This window comes from Centruroides vittatus, unplaced genomic scaffold (genome assembly GCF_030686945.1).
Source record: "Centruroides vittatus isolate TY-2023 unplaced genomic scaffold, ASM3068694v2 contig_1049, whole genome shotgun sequence".
In the NCBI taxonomy this organism is placed as follows: domain Eukaryota; kingdom Metazoa; phylum Arthropoda; class Arachnida; order Scorpiones; family Buthidae; genus Centruroides; species Centruroides vittatus.
In genome coordinates this window covers 722,868-740,760 of record NW_027120677.1, presented here as the reverse complement: position 1 = coordinate 740,760, position 17,893 = coordinate 722,868, and the positions used below count along the sequence as shown (strand labels likewise).

At 28.2% G+C, this 17,893-nt stretch overlaps 2 protein-coding genes across 2 annotated transcripts in view; one reads left to right on the top strand and one right to left on the bottom strand.

The window, feature by feature from the left end:
• Positions 1–14,038, bottom strand: part of LOC136970584 (choline transporter-like protein 1) — a 48,601-nt gene extending 34,563 nt beyond the window's left edge. Inside the window, exons 1-7 of the mRNA XM_067265035.1 lie at positions 13,744–14,038; positions 7,942–8,026; positions 6,800–6,913; positions 6,530–6,672; positions 5,398–5,490; positions 4,975–5,059; positions 4,843–4,906 (exon numbers count right to left, since the gene is read on the bottom strand). Of these exons, the coding sequence (XP_067121136.1) occupies positions 4,843–4,906; positions 4,975–5,059; positions 5,398–5,490; positions 6,530–6,672; positions 6,800–6,913; positions 7,942–7,983 (541 nt within the window). The 5' untranslated portion in view covers positions 7,984–8,026; positions 13,744–14,038. The remainder of the gene's footprint in view (positions 1–4,842; positions 4,907–4,974; positions 5,060–5,397; positions 5,491–6,529; positions 6,673–6,799; positions 6,914–7,941; positions 8,027–13,743) is intronic.
• A 2,429-nt stretch (positions 14,039–16,467) lies between these two features.
• The window catches only part of LOC136970650 (homeobox-containing protein 1-like), a 51,053-nt gene continuing 49,627 nt past the window's right edge, over positions 16,468–17,893 (top strand). The window contains 1 exon segment of the mRNA XM_067265112.1: positions 16,468–16,658. The gene's annotated coding sequence lies outside the window, so the exon portion shown is untranslated.

Below are 17,893 nucleotides of genomic sequence, written 5' to 3'. Positions count from 1 at the left end.
CGCGGAAATTTCCAAAATTTACAACTTTTCGGTCACTCTCGTTGAACTGGAAAAATTTCTGTCTTTATTACATCTAATATTACGAAGAGATCAGACCCCACTCTACTCGGCAAGAGATTGGTTCGGTTAAGCTTCTGTTTAAGTAAAATTTCGGCTCTTTCGTCAGGGTTTTATATATGTTTCTAATCGCTTAATTATTTAACTACTACTTAAGTAGAAATAAGTTGAAACCGGTTACTTTGTACCTGAATATCTGTAGTCTCGGGAAAACAGTGGAAAGACAAATTTTAATGACAACGGATATATAAATCGTAAATTTAAGGAAAATAAATCCTAGAGCTTTTTTTTTTTGTACCATTGTACGTCTCATTCATTAAATTTGGTTGTAAATGATGCTGCCAAAGTAACAGTTAATTTTTAACACTGTACTAGAATTGTACACGTTTTTTCTGCATCCCCTTACAGATGGGACATACTAAATCGTAATATCACCGGTTTAACATTGAAATCCGTAAGTAATATAAGATGGGAGAGCAGAATAAACGCGGAATAAATATATCAAATATTTTAATGGATTTTTTTTTTTAAACTCCTGTCAACTATACAGAACTATCATAAAAATATGCCAGTAAATTCCTATCGGTTGGGTTAAGTTATAAATCTAGTCTAGGGTGAGCAACCGTTTTTATAACATGGGCCAGAATAAATTTTACGTTTTTTCCGCGGGCCGTAGTAGTCAATTGACGCCTTCTTGTGACTCGTAATTTTTTTAGTCTGCAAATATGAAATAAATAAATAAAAAGTTAATCACTACATTTATTTCTCTTATCGTTTTCGAAAATTACAAAGAATTGGAAAAATAACTATTAATTAGTTATTTTTCCGATCTATTAAAGATCTCGCGGGCCGTAGCTGGCCCGCGGGCCGGGGGATGCCCGCCGTTGATCTAGTCTGCTCATGATTCGCATAATCGAGCGAGGGTGACCGAATATCTAGCAGGCGGCTAACAGCCCACAACCGCTCCGGGATATAAAGTCGGACTCTTTACGCGTGTGTCGCTTCTACCAGCTAAACCGGGTGAGGTTGGTGCACTGTAAACCGCATGTGCTAATGCCTATATAATCTGGCTGATTAGAAACTGACCCGGTTTCGACATTCCTTCCGCCACTGAATTATTCGAATATACAATAGCAATCTTATCGTTTTTTTTCACATGTAGTATAGAAATTTGTAAAATATACATAATGCAGTTATAATAAAATATTAATTTTAATTAATTCAAAGTACGTTAAAATATGAAAATTTATATTTTATAAAATACAAGGGAAGGTCATTGGAAGGTGGAAGCGGCGCTTCCATCGCTTCCAATGACGGCACGCCACTGCTAAATGGTGCTCTTTAATTTTGTCATTGGATAAAGGTCTCATCTAATCTTTTCCATTTTTCCGGTAGCCAATGCTTTAGTTTACTAATGTCAACCACTCTCTTTATTTCGTCGCTTCATCGTACTTAGGGCCTTTTTCTTCGGCGTTCGATCCCTCGTGGGTACCAGTCTAAAATATTTGTAGCCCATGTGTTGTCTTGTCTTCTAACAATGTGTTCTGCCCATTGCCATTTTGAAGGTTTGATTCTCTCGTTGATACCATATACCTTTGTATTTCTTATCCAAATGATTCGCTTTCTATCTCTTCTCGTAATGACCCAGCATGCATCTTTCCATACTTCTTTGTGTTGTCTATAGCCTCTGTATTGTTTTACTTGTTAGTGTCCGCATTTCTGCTCCACAGGTGAGTGATGGTAGTACACATTGGTCGAATACCTTTTTTTTTCAAGTGCAGCGGCAGGTTGCTTTTTAGAATTTTCCAATTTTTACCAAATGTACCCCATCCGATCCTAATTCTTCTGTTTACTTCATTTGTCTATAGTTATTTCTTGATCCAGGTAGATATAATTTTTTACTCCTTCAATCTCGGTTCTGTCATAAATTTTTTCATAGTAAATTCATAAAACATTACTTTCGTCTTTTGCAGATTTATATTTAATCCTATTTGAGTGCTTACTAGTTCATCCAAGTATTTTTTCTAGTTCGATTGGGTTATTGATAATGATAACTATCGTTTGCAAAGCGGAGATGACTCAGAAATTTCCCATTAATTTTAATTTCTTTCTTGCTTCAGTCCAGAATTCTGAAAACTTCATCTAATACAACATTGAATAGTTTTAGCAATATTCTGTCTCCTTGTCTGATCCCTTTTTCAAGCCTGATCGTAGCCTTTTCTTTATCCAAATAGATGGTTGTTGTTGCTTTGTTATAGATTTTCCTAATTATGTCAATATATATATATGCTTTCTATGCCATTAGATTCTAGAGTTTTCACTACTACAGATGGGAAAAGAATTAAAAGCTTTTTCGAAATTTACAAAGACAAAAGAAAATGATAATTGACGTTCTTTATGGTTGTTCGATGAGTTCTCTGTTTGGCGTTTAGTTGTTTTCAAACTTTTGTTATTTACAAATACCTTTGTTACAAAATTGCAATTGAACTTCCTGATGTCCTCTGTAATGTGTTTTCTCACTGTTTTACATAATTTAGCATATTCTACTTTTGATTTTGGATCACTTTTATTTTCCTTGAATTCCCTACTTTTCTTTTCATCGATTCTCTTGTATTCTCTGTTAATTTCTTCGCTGGCTTTGTTTCTGTTTCACCAATTATTTCGGTGTTCCTATATACTTGTCATATTAGGCTAATGGACTTCTTTTTGATCTTAACAAGCTTCGTCCTTTCAATTTTCGTGTTCAATAGCAGTTTACATTTGAACTATTCTGTGATAATTGACTGCATTGAAGTTGTTGAGAAATTCGCAGTCATGGATTAAAATTTCTTGTTTGATACGATGTAACCAATTTCATTATTAGTTCCTTTTGCATTTCTCCAAGTCTTTTTTTTTTTTTTTTTTTCGAAAAAGGAATTCATAAATTCATAACGTAAAGCTGTTCAAACTCGACAAGTCTGCTTCCTCTTTCATTTCTTTTACCATCTTGACTGAGCTTTCGCCTTCTTTCTCTTCTCCGATTCTAGCATTCAGGTCATCCATAAGTACCTTAACATAATGATTTCCTTTCTGATTTATCATTCCTACTTCTTCATAAAAATCTTTAATACCTCATCAGAATATATAGTTGTTGATACATAAACTTGGTTTTGCTAATCTGTATTTTGTATCTTTTTGACAATTGGATAACTAATCTTGCTACTCCGTCTGATGAACTGTCAAACTCAATAACAAGGCTTTTCCATTTTTTGTGAATAAGAAAACCATAGTTTTACCATTATCTGTTACCCTGTACTAGAATACATATCCACTGTTAAGTTTAATTTTCTCTTCTCCTTTCCTTTTTACCTCACAGACTCTTAAGATATCCCAGTTAATTCTAGTTCTTGTTCTAACTCCTGTAACCGAATTTCAGAAGATAAAGATAGTCCATTATACATAGCCAAAATCATCATTGTGTAGAAGCCTGGTCTAACCCGGAAATTATTATCACCCCCTGTCTTCATGTCTCTCTGATCGCTGCCATTACCAAGGACGAACTGAACTGTGCGGATTGGAAGGAGCCCGTTGTTCGCCACGTACTTTTTTTTTTTTTTTAACTCTTTCCGCCCTGTGGGCACTAAGAGGGCCTCTCTTATAGTAGGCCCATTATGGGTTCGGCTAGGCCCACAATGGGGCGACCGGGTGGTGAGGGACGGGGCCCGACATATCCGAACGGACCACCCCCCGAAAAATTCCTGGGGATTATTCGACCCGTTCGGATTCGATCCCGGGTCCCCCAGAGCGGTAGGCTGCCACCTTGACCGTTCGGCCATCCGGCCGCCGTTCGCCACGTACTAGACATGGTTACTAACATGTTGGTTTATCACCATACATTCTTTTATAAATATTACTAAATGCATTACATTTCGTAAACGATCAACTGGAGATTTAATTTATAAAAAAATTAATTACTTTTAAATTACTATGTATTTAAACTTTTTTCTGTATAACAAAGATCGATATATTTTAAATGTTCATCGTGTTCTAATGTAAGTTCTGATGATTTCCCATTTTTCTTTTGTAAATAGCAATAAAATATCGAAGCACATTATATCTTAACAAATGTCAGATCTTAAAATTTAAAATGGCCAATTTGAAAGTAAAGTAATTTTGAATAATGTAGAAAAAAAACAATTCCCAATAGGATGCATAAATATATATCGGAGTCATTACATCCCGACTACTCGTACTTTTACTATAAATACTGTATGTAGGAATAATATCATTTAATGTAATCAGAAATTCGATTTTATTTATTGTTTTATTACAGTAGTTGCTCGTCCTTTCAACATTTGATTGTTTTAATATAACAAAGAAACACGTCATGATAATCAATTGATCAGGCAAACAATAGACTGCAAATAGTCACGCGTAATTGAAGCTTCACAACTGAATTAAATACAGTATTTATCACGCTGATATAACTTAGACTAAAAAATATCAAAATGGATGGCTGGATGATTCAAGCGGCTGATGCGTCAGTTTACCGTTCTGGACTGGATCTAATCCGAGCGATAAAAACCCCAGAATTTTCCATGAAAGGCCCTTCTGGATGTGTCAAGCCCCATCCCTCACCATCCGACCGCCCCGTTATGAACTTGGGTAAACAAACCATTAGAAAAAAGACCCTGTTAGCGCCCACAGGACGGAAATTATTAAATAAAATCTCAATAAAAAATTAAAATAGTTATGAAAATACAAACGTAAACAATAATATTTTATTTATTTATTTAAAATACTTACCTACAGATATAAAGCAGAGAGCAATCAATTCGTTCGTACACGATTTTACATCTGCACCAAGTTGCTATAAAATCAATTTTAGAAATTGTAATGCTTATAATTTCTAAAACTTAAATATTTTAAAATAAATACCTCGAAAAACGTTTGTCCAAATTTTTCCGCTTTTTTAAAAACACCAACAGTTACTTTTTCTTTGTAGCATCTGTATCCCAGTTGACTAGAAAATTATTTTATTATTTTTTAAAACTCCTTACACGTAAACTTATGAACTTCTTAAAATAATTAAAATAAATTTTGGGTTAATGTTACCTATGGTTCCAAAATGGCGGCTCGCCTCTGATTCCAGCAAATAGAAGAAAGGAAACCGTGGGGACGCACGTTCTAATCTAACCTAACCTATTCTAATCATTTTGTTGGTAATAATTATGGTAATTTATCAGAATAGGTTAGGTTAGAACGTGCGTCCCCACTGTTTCCTTTCTTCTATTTGCTGGAATCAGAGACTAGCCGCCATTTTGGAACCATAGATAACATTAACCAAATTTTGTAACTTACCGATAATCATCTGAACATTTATCGATACATTTCCATAAGACTGTACAATCTGCATTAGATCTACACTCAACTTCAAAATCTGTAGTCAAATAACTGAAATAAATGTTTGATTATTTATATTAATAAATAATAGATAATTCATAATATATATATATATATATATATATTTTGATAATTATTTAATTTATTTATATACTTACGGTTTATCTTGAATCCATTCAAAATAAATTTATTCGAAAAATTTTTACATTGGAATACAATATTGCTGGTTACGCTCTTAGAATTGAACTCAACAGATTTAGATTAGCTCCTTTCTTTGTCAAAAGATTTGTTAATTTTCTATATAAAATCAGAGACAATGACAACCTTCCAACAAAACTATTATATTTGCTGTATAAAAAAATGTGTCAAAAACCTCAAAAAAATACCTGGATTAGTCAAGTGAAGAATATAATCAATGAATACGGAGTTTCTATAGCTCCATTACTAGAAAATTCAGAAATTAGCGACTTTATAAGGAAATAACTAATACATAATGCATTAGAAATCTCATTAGCTCAAGATATCTAAAAAATACATAAGAGAAGAGAGCCTAAATGGTATAAAATATCGCTAAATTACCCTTTCAATAATAACTATATGTTATCTAATATGTCGTTTACAGTCAAGAAGTTTTTCATTCAACTGAGATTAAATTGCAATATGGTTATAATTAATAATAGAATCTATGAAATTTCCAAAAGTAGCTGTCCAAGATGTCAAGAATTATTCACTAAGTATCACGTTTTCTGTGGATGTAAAAAAGGCTATGAACTAAGAATTAAAATGGATTTAAACCAATTAAATTTCATCACAGAAGAAAATCAAATGTATCGTTTCTTCCAAGGTGCAAATACTGCTATGATTTACAAATTATATAATTATACAAAAACTTTTGTAATCAATCCTTAAAAGGGTGAAAGAATTGAATTGATCCGAACATTGTACGTAACAATACTAACTGATAAAAACTGAATATGTTATAATTATGACTATGATCAATGTTCATTCTATGTTATAACTCCCTGTAATAACAGGCTATTGCCTAATATGACTAATAAATGATTATTATTATTATTATTATTATACTTACGGTTTATCTGTCATATCTTTTCCAGAGTCAGATACGTCTTTAATTTTCGTATTATTTCTACCACAAACATTTCCATAATTATCATAACCGTATAAGAGACGATAGGGATCGCCTATACCAACAGCCACACCTAGGACTATAATCTGTTGAAAGAAGAATAATCTTTAATTACATTTTATTAATCTTTTTTTTCAAATTTAATATAAAATTCATTAAGTTTCAAAATTAATTTAAATCCTTTTACGTAAGTAAATGGAACTCATTAATTACCAAGAAAATACAAAATACGACGAAAAGTATTAAAAATATAATATCTGTACACTGACGATCTTTAGTTGGCCCTTCAAAACTTTCTAAATCCGGAGGAACCCATCTTCCGTTAACCTAGAAATATTTGTATTTTTTATAAATAGAACAATCAAAATTAATTTTTCAATTTTTAAATGTAGACCTAAATGTTAACCTGTATGATAAAGATTTAAAGGGACCGTCTATAAATTACGTAACGCAATTTTTATGCTTTCAACTACCTCCCCTTGTAATGCCCCGTAACGCTCTGTAAGCCAATAATACTCATTCCCAAAATTATTTAACGCATATTCTCTATTAACCCTTTAATTGTATTAAGAAATAACACACAGCACAGGTACCAAGTGTTACATTATTAATTACGAGTAGCTTTCTGTGTAACATACAAAGCAGTGACTTTTTCTACGTAACAGAACATGAATCGTTGTTATCCAAGAGTTGAGACCCTAGCATTACGTAACGTTTTTGTAAACATCCCCACCCCGTTTTAACGCATCGTAACGATTATCTGCACACCTACCCACACCCACCCATATCTGTGTTACGTAATTTATACGAACCGTTCCCCAAAAATCTTGTTATAAAATATTGAATGAAGATAGTTGAGCTGTATACATTTATACCGGAAAGTAATGAAATACACTTAAGAATTTAAATAATAAATTTTACATTTGAATAGCGTGGAAGTAGTTGAGGAACCGGAGAAAGGAACTTGAAGTAATATTCATTCAGATATCGATCAGGGAGGTGACACGTTACACTCATTAAGTTAAGGAATTCCTATTAAACTGTCGTCTAAATGAAGTTTTTTTCCCCCCATACCTTTCTAACCCGAATCGTTAAAACTAATTGAAGAATGTTAATAAAATTTAAAGAGTAACATATAGGAATACATTTAGTTTTTCTAGTGGTAGATTCGAAAATACTTTTAAATAACTTTTAATTTCTTTAGTGTAAAAGGAAAATTACAATTCCATCGAATTAGGTGCCGTGTTTGGGTGAAAAATTCTCTATAATTTGGCTATCGTTGAAATTTTTCAAATAATTTAATATCATTAAAGAACAAATAGAAATCAATTATTTGAATTTTTATTTATACTCACGGAAGATGAATGGACACGCTTATCTTCTCCGCAGCATCCCATATCTATCTAACGTGAGAGTACTTAAATCGATTGTAGTTAAAAGCTGAAAGATTAAAGAAAATCTTTAATAGAATTCAATTACTTATTTGTAAATGAATAGCTTTTTAATTTCTGAAAGATTTTATATATATATTAAAATTATATATATATATATATATATATATATATATATATATAATTTTAAAATAATGATATTAAAATTATAACAAAAATCAATAAAACTTTATCTCATTTTATGGGTGGAATTGCATAAAATATCAATTTGAAAGATTACATTCTTACAATTAGGTCATTGCCTACCATGTAGCCTACTTTAGCAAATTATCGTTGGCCTATTTTTTTACATTGATTTATTAAAAGAGTTTATATTAATAATGCTCTTGGCCTATTAGCCTTAAGAATTTAATACAAAAGATTTACAGTATACAAAATAGTTTTATTATAAAGAAAGTATTATAAGAATCAAAATTAGTTTAATTATAAAGTAAGCGTTATGAGGGAAGTTTAAAAAGTTTAGTTTAAATTAACTTCTTCATTATAGAGAGCTGTAAACAGCCTTGTTTTATTACTCTGATTACACTAATTTAATCTTATTGTTTTTAACATCTGTTACTTTTTTAAAAAATGCATTAAAATTGTTTAAAATAATGTTTATCGTATCAATTTATAGATTATTTTTTCTAGTTTCCAATCAAATAGTTTGCAACAATATAAAAAATAATATATAACCATTATTTTTAAATAAATTTAAAAAAAACAATTCACATTTTACAAATGATTTCGTTTTAATTTTTAAACTTTTATTTAAGATAAATCTATTGAAATATAAAATACTAAAATTAAGATTTAATAGCCTCAATCGTTTGACGATAGATTTATATTAAAATATAATGAATTAATTTTAAGAGAAATTTGCATGTTAATCAACACAATTATTTGCACATGAAACATGCTGCGATGCTTTTACTGTAATTGTAAAGTTATAGTGCTTATTAATTACTTCACTATGCATCGTAAGTAAATGTAAATATCACGTGTTCTTCCTTTTGCATATTAATTGAATACCTTATTAATTTTTAATATGTATATATATTTTTTTAATAATAAATGTTGCTTATGGATACAGAAAATATTTATACGAAAACAATCGTTAAAGCATTTAAATTAAAAATACGTTTTGTCTGTCTCGTGAAACACGCATCTATTAAATTTCGTCGAATTTATTCGGATATATAAAAATGCTCTCTTAATGCCTAACATTAAATCAGAAATATGTGTGTGTGTATATATATATATATATATAGGTATAAACAAAAAAATTTTTTTTCTATTTTCAACTTCATAAACACGCGATTTATTTACCAAATCTGGTGTTTTTTTAATCTAGCGTTTTTTATTCGAGTGATTTTCGAAGAAATATTACATAGAAAATATTAATTATCGTTGGTTTTCGGGATCGGATTGGTGGTATAATGTAACGCAACACAGACAATCTGCCAAGAGGTGGTGTTTTCCGGGAGGCTCTTCTATGAGAAATTGACCCCATTTAGGTGTTAGATACGTGAAGAAAACCCGGTCGCAACCCTATTGCACGGGCGCGAACCCACGACCAGATGGTTTCATCCACTGGTAAGCAACCAATTATCTATACATATCCTGTTAAATACAATATATAGAAATCTTTATCTTATTTTAACAGTCGGCTGAGTGTAGATAACGTTAAAGAACCTTACGTTAAGATAAAACATACTTTACGATATGGAAAAATATAAATAAATTGACAAAAACAGAGATTGACAAAAGAAATGAAAACAGCAAGATTTTAAAATATGAACCAGAATAAAAATATAAGAAAGTAATTAGGAAAAAAAAAATATAATATAACTATTTATTCATTATATTTTTATTTAATTCATAAATTTATCCTGAGAAATAATAGAATAGTCAATAAAAACAAATTAAATATTCAACATATGTATATGTTATATGAAAATAAAATTTTTAACATACGAAATTTCTTAGTAATAGAAGAATTCAACAAAAACTAAGTAAATATGGATTAGATAACAATCGTAAATTACATAAACACGTTATTTGGATATAGAGATGAGATGTTGAGAATGTTGAGAATTTATAAATATTGATTACATCAATGTAAAATATAATGATCGTTCCAAGCGAGGAAAGCTCATAGTAAATAATGTATTTAAATAAACTCTGTTCGCCTTTATATAATATATCTAATGAAATTTTCACACGTCATACTAGAGTGCACTTGCATTGAAAGGAGAGAGAGAGATAGAACGTAAATTCTACACATTGAAGCTTTATACTTAGAATGTGAATGGTGCTCTTTTTTTTAACATTTTAATAATATTCATACTGTTCTAATAAAATAATTTTCACCTAAGCAATTTGCAATTAAATCTTTTACAAAGGTTTTTATTGCTTTATTTTTCATTCTTAGATGCGAATTTTTTGCATTCCTATATAAAGTGACTTTTTAAACTGAAAAAAATTATATAAATGTTTATAGTACTGTACATATAATTATATACTGTACTGTAATACATTTTGAAAGATACGTATTTTGTTTTTCAATTTATTAACAGGAACAAAAATTTTAAAAATTTTGAAATTTTTGTTCCTGTTAATTAATATCATTAAAGCATTTGAATCAGGTGTATTGTTTAAACAATATTCAACTGTTCAAAATCACTAAAACTTAATTATAATATAAGGTTTTAACAATGATATAAAATAGTAATCTATGAAGAAGGAATTTTACGTTTATTTCAATAAAGAAAATTTCTCTTTCGCACTTTACATTAGTCTCTGCTTATGGAAAAGTAGAAATAAACAGGGACGAATTCAAATTTTAAGATGGAATTAAAGAATACCAAATTATAGAAATACTGGTATTTAAATTTCAACTTTTAATTATTATTTTTTTCAATTAAACAATATATTAAATTCGATTTTCTTTTGAAAAATTAACTCAATCGTTTTATGTTATTCCTTTGAAAATTTTCAAAATCCGTTAAATTTCATTTCAATTTGCATCAAGCACCGTAAGAAACTATGTTTGAAGATTTAAATTCAATCATATTAATTAATAATTAATTAAATAAATTACTAATTATTATTAAATTAAAGCAGCTACTGTTTGTATTATCTAAGCGCAGACAAAGATCTTCGCTACGAAAATTTTGAAATAAAAATAGCAATGATAAGTATTTAAAATTTGACATTAACTCATAGACTAGTTAATAATGAAAAACTAGAAATTAAAAATGGAATAATTTTAATTTAAAATGCGTTACTTTGACTCGATATAACTTAACAATTATCTCGTTGTATCGAGTCATATCAATAATTTAAAATTCTAAAAATATAGTAAAATATTTAATTAAAGTATATCATTTCAAGCAATTACTATAAAATATAATCTTTTTTTTCCTAACTTTTAAAATCTCCAAAGTATCAGTTTATAAAATTCAAATAGGGAGCTGTCTATAAATTACGTAACGTAGCTATGGGTGAGTGGATATGCAGGTCATCGTTACGATGAGAAGGGGTGTTTACAAAAAATATTGCTTAATACTAATATCTTAACCCTAGGTAACAGAATGATTCATTCTTTTTACGGTTCGCTATGCAACACTCTTGCATAGTATTAACCGTATTATGTACAGTACGTTATACATGTAACTAATAAAATAATGGGTTAATGTAACCCTTGGTACCGAGATGGCGGCTCGTCTCTGATTCCAGCAAGGAAACAGTGGTACGCATGTTCTAACCTAACCTAACCTATTCTAATAAATTACCATAATTATTAGCAACCAAATTATTAGAATAGGTTAGGTTAGGTTAGAACATGCGTCTCGCTGTTTCCTTGCTGGAATCAGAGACGAGCCGCCATCTTGGCACCAAGGATTACATTAACCAAATAATGTAACGTTCGGAACCACGTTCTGTGTATTCTTCCTTAGTACAATTAAAGGGGTCGATACAGGATATGCGTTGCGTAATTTAGGAGTTATGGAGCATTACAGGGGGTTGTAAAGTATAAAAATAGCATTAAATGATTTATGGACGGTCTCTAGTTCATTTTTTTTAAATGTATACATTTATAAGAATATTTACTTAAGATATAATTTTTGAATATATAAGATTTAGTTTAATTCGAATTGATTCGAAATCTGAAAGATAAATAAAGATGAGACTACTGTATACGCATTGTTTAACAAAGTAGCTTCCATTTAAAATAATAATTTAACGTAATTTCGTTAATTACTTTTATTTAGGTCTTACGACATTAAAATTATTACATGGTATTACAAAGTTGATAATTCTGTATTTTCATTTCTATTCATTTTAGTTTTAAAATGATTTTTTCTTTTGTTAATATAAATTAAATCATTACACTGCTATGATTTTATTATATCTTAAACTAAATAAATAAATAATTATTTTAACGTTTGGTGCTTGATTTTATTAGCTTTACAATACAATTATATTAATTTGTATGGCTAATAAAATAAAGTACATCTAATAATTGTGTAATTTCCAGGAATTTTTGCCATTTGAATTGAAAAATAAGTCCATAAAATGAAAGGATAGATTACCTCAAACACTTAAATGTCTCAGATTTTATATGTCATATAAATATGTTATGTTAGAGAAGACAAACAAGCACATGTGCTGATATCATATTCATGTTAGATTTCTCGATACTTAAAAATTCCAGATGAAGATATTTAAATACTTTATTGTTAAGACGAACATATATTATTTTAACATTAAACCAGCCATGTTAGAGAAGTCTATCAAGTACAGTACGTGATATAATACCGTGCGAGATCGCATTAGAGAAGTGTGTGCATGTGCATCTTAATATCTCGATGTTTACGAATTGTGTCAACTATGCGGCTAAATATTTTGTCAAGATAAATATATATCGTCATAATGTTATGGAGCTGTCTATAAATTACAGATAAGAGTGGGTTGATATGTTGGTAATCGTTACGATGCGTTACAAGGGGTGGATTACGTAATGTTAAGGTCTCAACCCTTGGGTAACAGAACGATTCATTTTTATAAAATAATGCAACGATCCATACCCTTTGCGTGTATTCCTTAGTACGATAGATGGAGGATACGTGTTACTTAAGTTTGGGGATGATTATGTGCAGAGCGTTACGGGGAATGGTACTTGTAAAGTATAAAATAGCGTTACAAAAATTTCAAATATTATTAAAATTTTTTGTAGCAATAAAAACGGCAATAACATAAAAACATTTTAATAATATTACAAGAATAGATTAAAATTAAATTTCATACGTTTACCATTTAAAAAAACAAAAAAAAAAACATTTTAATATAATTTCTCCTACATTCCACTTATTTTATGTAAAGAAATTATCATTAAACTTAAACATTACAATTTAAATAAATTTAACAATTTTTATAATTATAAATACAGAAAAATTTTTTAAAAAACATTTTTTATTGATCAAACTATTATAATTTCAAACTATAAGTAGCCATTATAATAAAAGAAAATAAAGCCTAAATTACCGGTACTTATGAAACGGATTATGCTATTGGTTTGCTTACTTAAACGCTCTCTACTTAGAAGCGGCCTTAAGATATGACGTCACGTTTCTTAAGACGTATGATATCATACACGATTAAGCAATGACGCAAACGTTATTAATTAAATTAAAAATTAACAATAATTAAATAATTTCTTACCTTAAATTAAATAATTTCCAAGAGACGGCTCCGTTGCGAAGAAAGTTTTAAATGCTTCTCATCGTTTATATCGGAACGCGAAATGAAAGTGCGGGATTAGCTAACTCTCTCTCTCTCTCACTCTCTCACCATCGATTCACAGCAGAATAAATAGGGTCAGGAGACGACTCAACTTCAAATTAACATCGATTGGGAGTAACATTAATATATAACGTAACGTCAGACCCGAAAACATTTTGCTATATATATGTTTATTCTCTAACTATTGTCATAGAAACCTTGACCCGCTAGCAGACGACTGTAGTTTGCTACGTCATTCATTGATTCACGAGCACGTGCGATACTCTAAGAAAAGAAAGAAAGAAAGAAAAAAAAAAATACGAAAATAAACGATCCTCTTGGTTACTATGGTAACGAATTTCGATTTAAGATAAAAGTAGTTCAAAATTTTTAGATTAGCGAAAGCTATTTTACTTGGTTTAATTAACGTGTAATTAAAGTTACTCGACTGGCAATTATTGATTTTCTTGCAAAAGTTCATCATCATTTACGTTTGAAAATTTATAATAATGGCGTAGCGAATAAAAGTCTAATATATAATTCCTTTTTTTTTTTTTTTCCTTTATCATTCTAACATTGATTTTAATTTGCTTGTTAGAAATATTTCTGTAATTAACTTCAAATTAATTATTTTAAAAATACATTTATAGCTTTCTATATATATTTAAAGCGCGCAAAAGTAAATACAAAATACAATTAATGAATTCAATTTGACAAATACTTTAAAAATTTTTAAAAAATGGGGGGAGGTGAGATTTTAAACGAAATATTGAAATTTGCAAACGAAATTTATCATTTAATCAAATTAAAGAAAACAATTATCAGCGAGGAAATGAATCGTGGCCGATAATCGATTAATGCTCATCGGAGAATTCGGAGTAAACAAATTTAAATAGGTTTTTTTCGCCGAAAAAATTCTATTTGTTCGTTATTATTTAATTTAAAATATTCGAATGAATTTTAGAAAAATCTTAAATTATACAATTTTTCAAGATTTATGATTGAAAACCGTTTTTAATTTTTATTAATTAAATATCGTTATAATTATTTCAGTAAATAATTAATAATAAATATAAAATTATACAAAGTTTTTTTTTAATAATTAATTTTCATTTAATTAATTTACTTATCAACGTAGTTTAGTAATTAGAATATGAAATTATACGTACTAAATCTAAAATAATATTTAAACTAACTGTAATTAAATAATAACGTATTTTATCTTTTAATTAATAAATAATATAGAAATATGTCCCATTTTAAATATCTCTATAAAAATTTAAAATTACTTTTTAACATACATATTTTTATATACTTATATAATGTACTGTGCATATAAATTTAATATATAATATAATCCAAATATTAAAATTTCTTTTTGTATTTATTAAAGTTTATATTTATGTCTTTAAATTGACAAATGACTTGATAAATTTTTTCTTAGTATAATTTAACTTTTATTACAGCAATGTCTTCATTATAAATATAATATTATAGCGATATAAATTTCTTATTTCGTCATTCATGTAAGTACTCTTATACTCTTATATAAGATTTATTTGTCATGATGATAGAGTAGAAATTATCAAGCAAAGTTGACTTAAGAAACTCTGGTTTGTAATTCTAACATCTAAATTTGTATCAGAATAATTTTCTCGATTGATTTAAATATTATTAATTCATATACAAGATTATTAAAGTCTATACATGTAACACAATTATAAAAATAATCAATTTAAATGGAATAAATATTTATGTGTTTATTTGTATTCTAAGTATTTAAATATTTAAATATAAAATTAAATAAACACGAATTTTAAATTCTAAGTTATTAAATCATTACTATTTGTAATTCAGTTTTAAGTCTTTATTTTATTTATTGAAAGCAAACAATATAAAAGTAAGAATGGATACAAAATTTAGCTAATTAATGTAAATTCACCTATGAAATTTATCGAATCAATATTGATTTGTTTATGTTTAAAATGAATAGAAGTTAAAATTATTTACTTTTTACTTAGTGAAAGAATATACATTTGTACTGTTTGAACGTCATGAATTAATTAGTTAACATTCTTTATAAAAATACAACAAATATAAATTATTAAAAGAATCATTTTAATTAAATCAATTTTTCATTATGGTTGAAATAAAATAAAATATTGATATTTTCATATTTATGAATATATTAAAATTAGTTACACAATATAGTGTAAAAAGAAAAACTTTTTAGAATTAATTTTATGTTTAAAAATATATTTACACATTGATTTATATATTAAGCTGTGTTTCATAATTAGATTTTGAGAAATCAAAGAATGTTTTTACAGCATGAAATAAAAATAAAATTGAATTTGTAATTAATTTCTCTTATTTAATTAAATCCTAGCATATTTCAATTAAAATTTATCTTTAATTCCTTTGTGTAAAACAAAGTGTGCTTTAATTATATTAATTAATTTAATATATTCAAATAAATTATAATTGACAACAAAATGATGTTTTTGAGATGGATATCCATTTATATATAGAGTAAATATTAATTTATTTACCTTAGAATTAATATTTATTAATAAAACAAGAATTTTCATTTAACTCCTTATTAACAATTTGAAAATATTGATAGCTATTGTAAATCGTAAGAAAAATATGTTTTCCATTTTTATCCGCCAGGGTTCGCGATTTTACAAGATTTAAAGATGGCGACTTCCTTTATGACGATGGTTGAACGTGAATGACGGATTGACGTCTGTCAGAAGGAAATAAAGAAAAGAAAATGGACGAAAAGACTCAAAGTCTTGCAGAAATTGCATCCGTGAAAATATGCTGTATGAGGAATATTCTTTTATGGGAAGGTAACGTATAATTAATTAGATAAAGGCTAAAGTTAATGAATTCGGTTAATTAATAGATAACAATGATCAATATAGATTATTTGAAGATATTATATAGAATTCCCATATGTTACATATTATTTGGATGACTACTTTTAACATATATTCAGTTTTTTTCGTTCTATTTACATTTTTCCTTTGCTTCATTTCCTCGTTCAATGTCCGAACAGGCGTTGACTTCTATATCTGATTGTTTTACGGATTTTGTCAAAGAAAATGAACATTTTCGTTCATTTAATATATATTTTATAATTCAACACCTTAAATTATGCCGAAAAAACTTACTATTCGATCAAAAAAAGTTGAATAAAGGTTAAGATTTTTGTCCTACGCGAATTAGGTCATTTGAAAATCTGTGTTGCTCGTGATGTAAATAAAAGAAAAAATCGATGAATTTGTTTGATAAAAATTTTTTTAAAAAATATTAATATTAAAATCACAAAAAACCCATCAAGATTAACATAGTTTTATATGATTTATTTTTTTTCGAAAAAATATTCTTAATCACGATTTGTTTTTACATCTTAAACTAAAAGATATGTATGTTTTAAACATAATGTTAATCTTAAGGATTTTTGAGAAAATGTTTGTATATAATTATTTAAACTAATGTAGCTTCAGTTTTTATAAAATGGAAAGTTGTTCTTCAGATAAAATTCAATATAATGTAGTAAACTACTATTATAGTAACAGAAAATGGAATTATTAAAGTCACTTGACATTCATGGTTATAGATATAAATTTTTTTGTCTTTTATGGATCATGAAAACTTTAAAAATGTATTCAATTTTTGCTTGTAGAACTTAATAAAAAAAAAAATAGATGTAATTAAAATGCTTTCAAAACTTAGATATTTTCAACTAAGTAACCCTTTTTTGGTTAATGTTACCCTTGGTGCCAAGATGGCGGCTCATCTCTGATTCCAGCAAGGAAGCAGTGGGACGCACGTTCTAACCTAACCTAACCTATTCTAATAAATTACCATAATTATTAGCAACTAAATTATTAGAATAGGTTAGGTTAGGTTAGGTTAGAACGTGCGTCCCACTGCTTCCTTGCTGGAATCAGAGACAAGTCGTCTTGGCACCAAGGGTAACATTAACCCTTATGCTGCTAGTTGATATTTTTTTCCTGTCTAAATTCACACACACGTGTGTGTGTGTGTGTGTGTGAAATTAGACAGGAAAAAGAAAAAT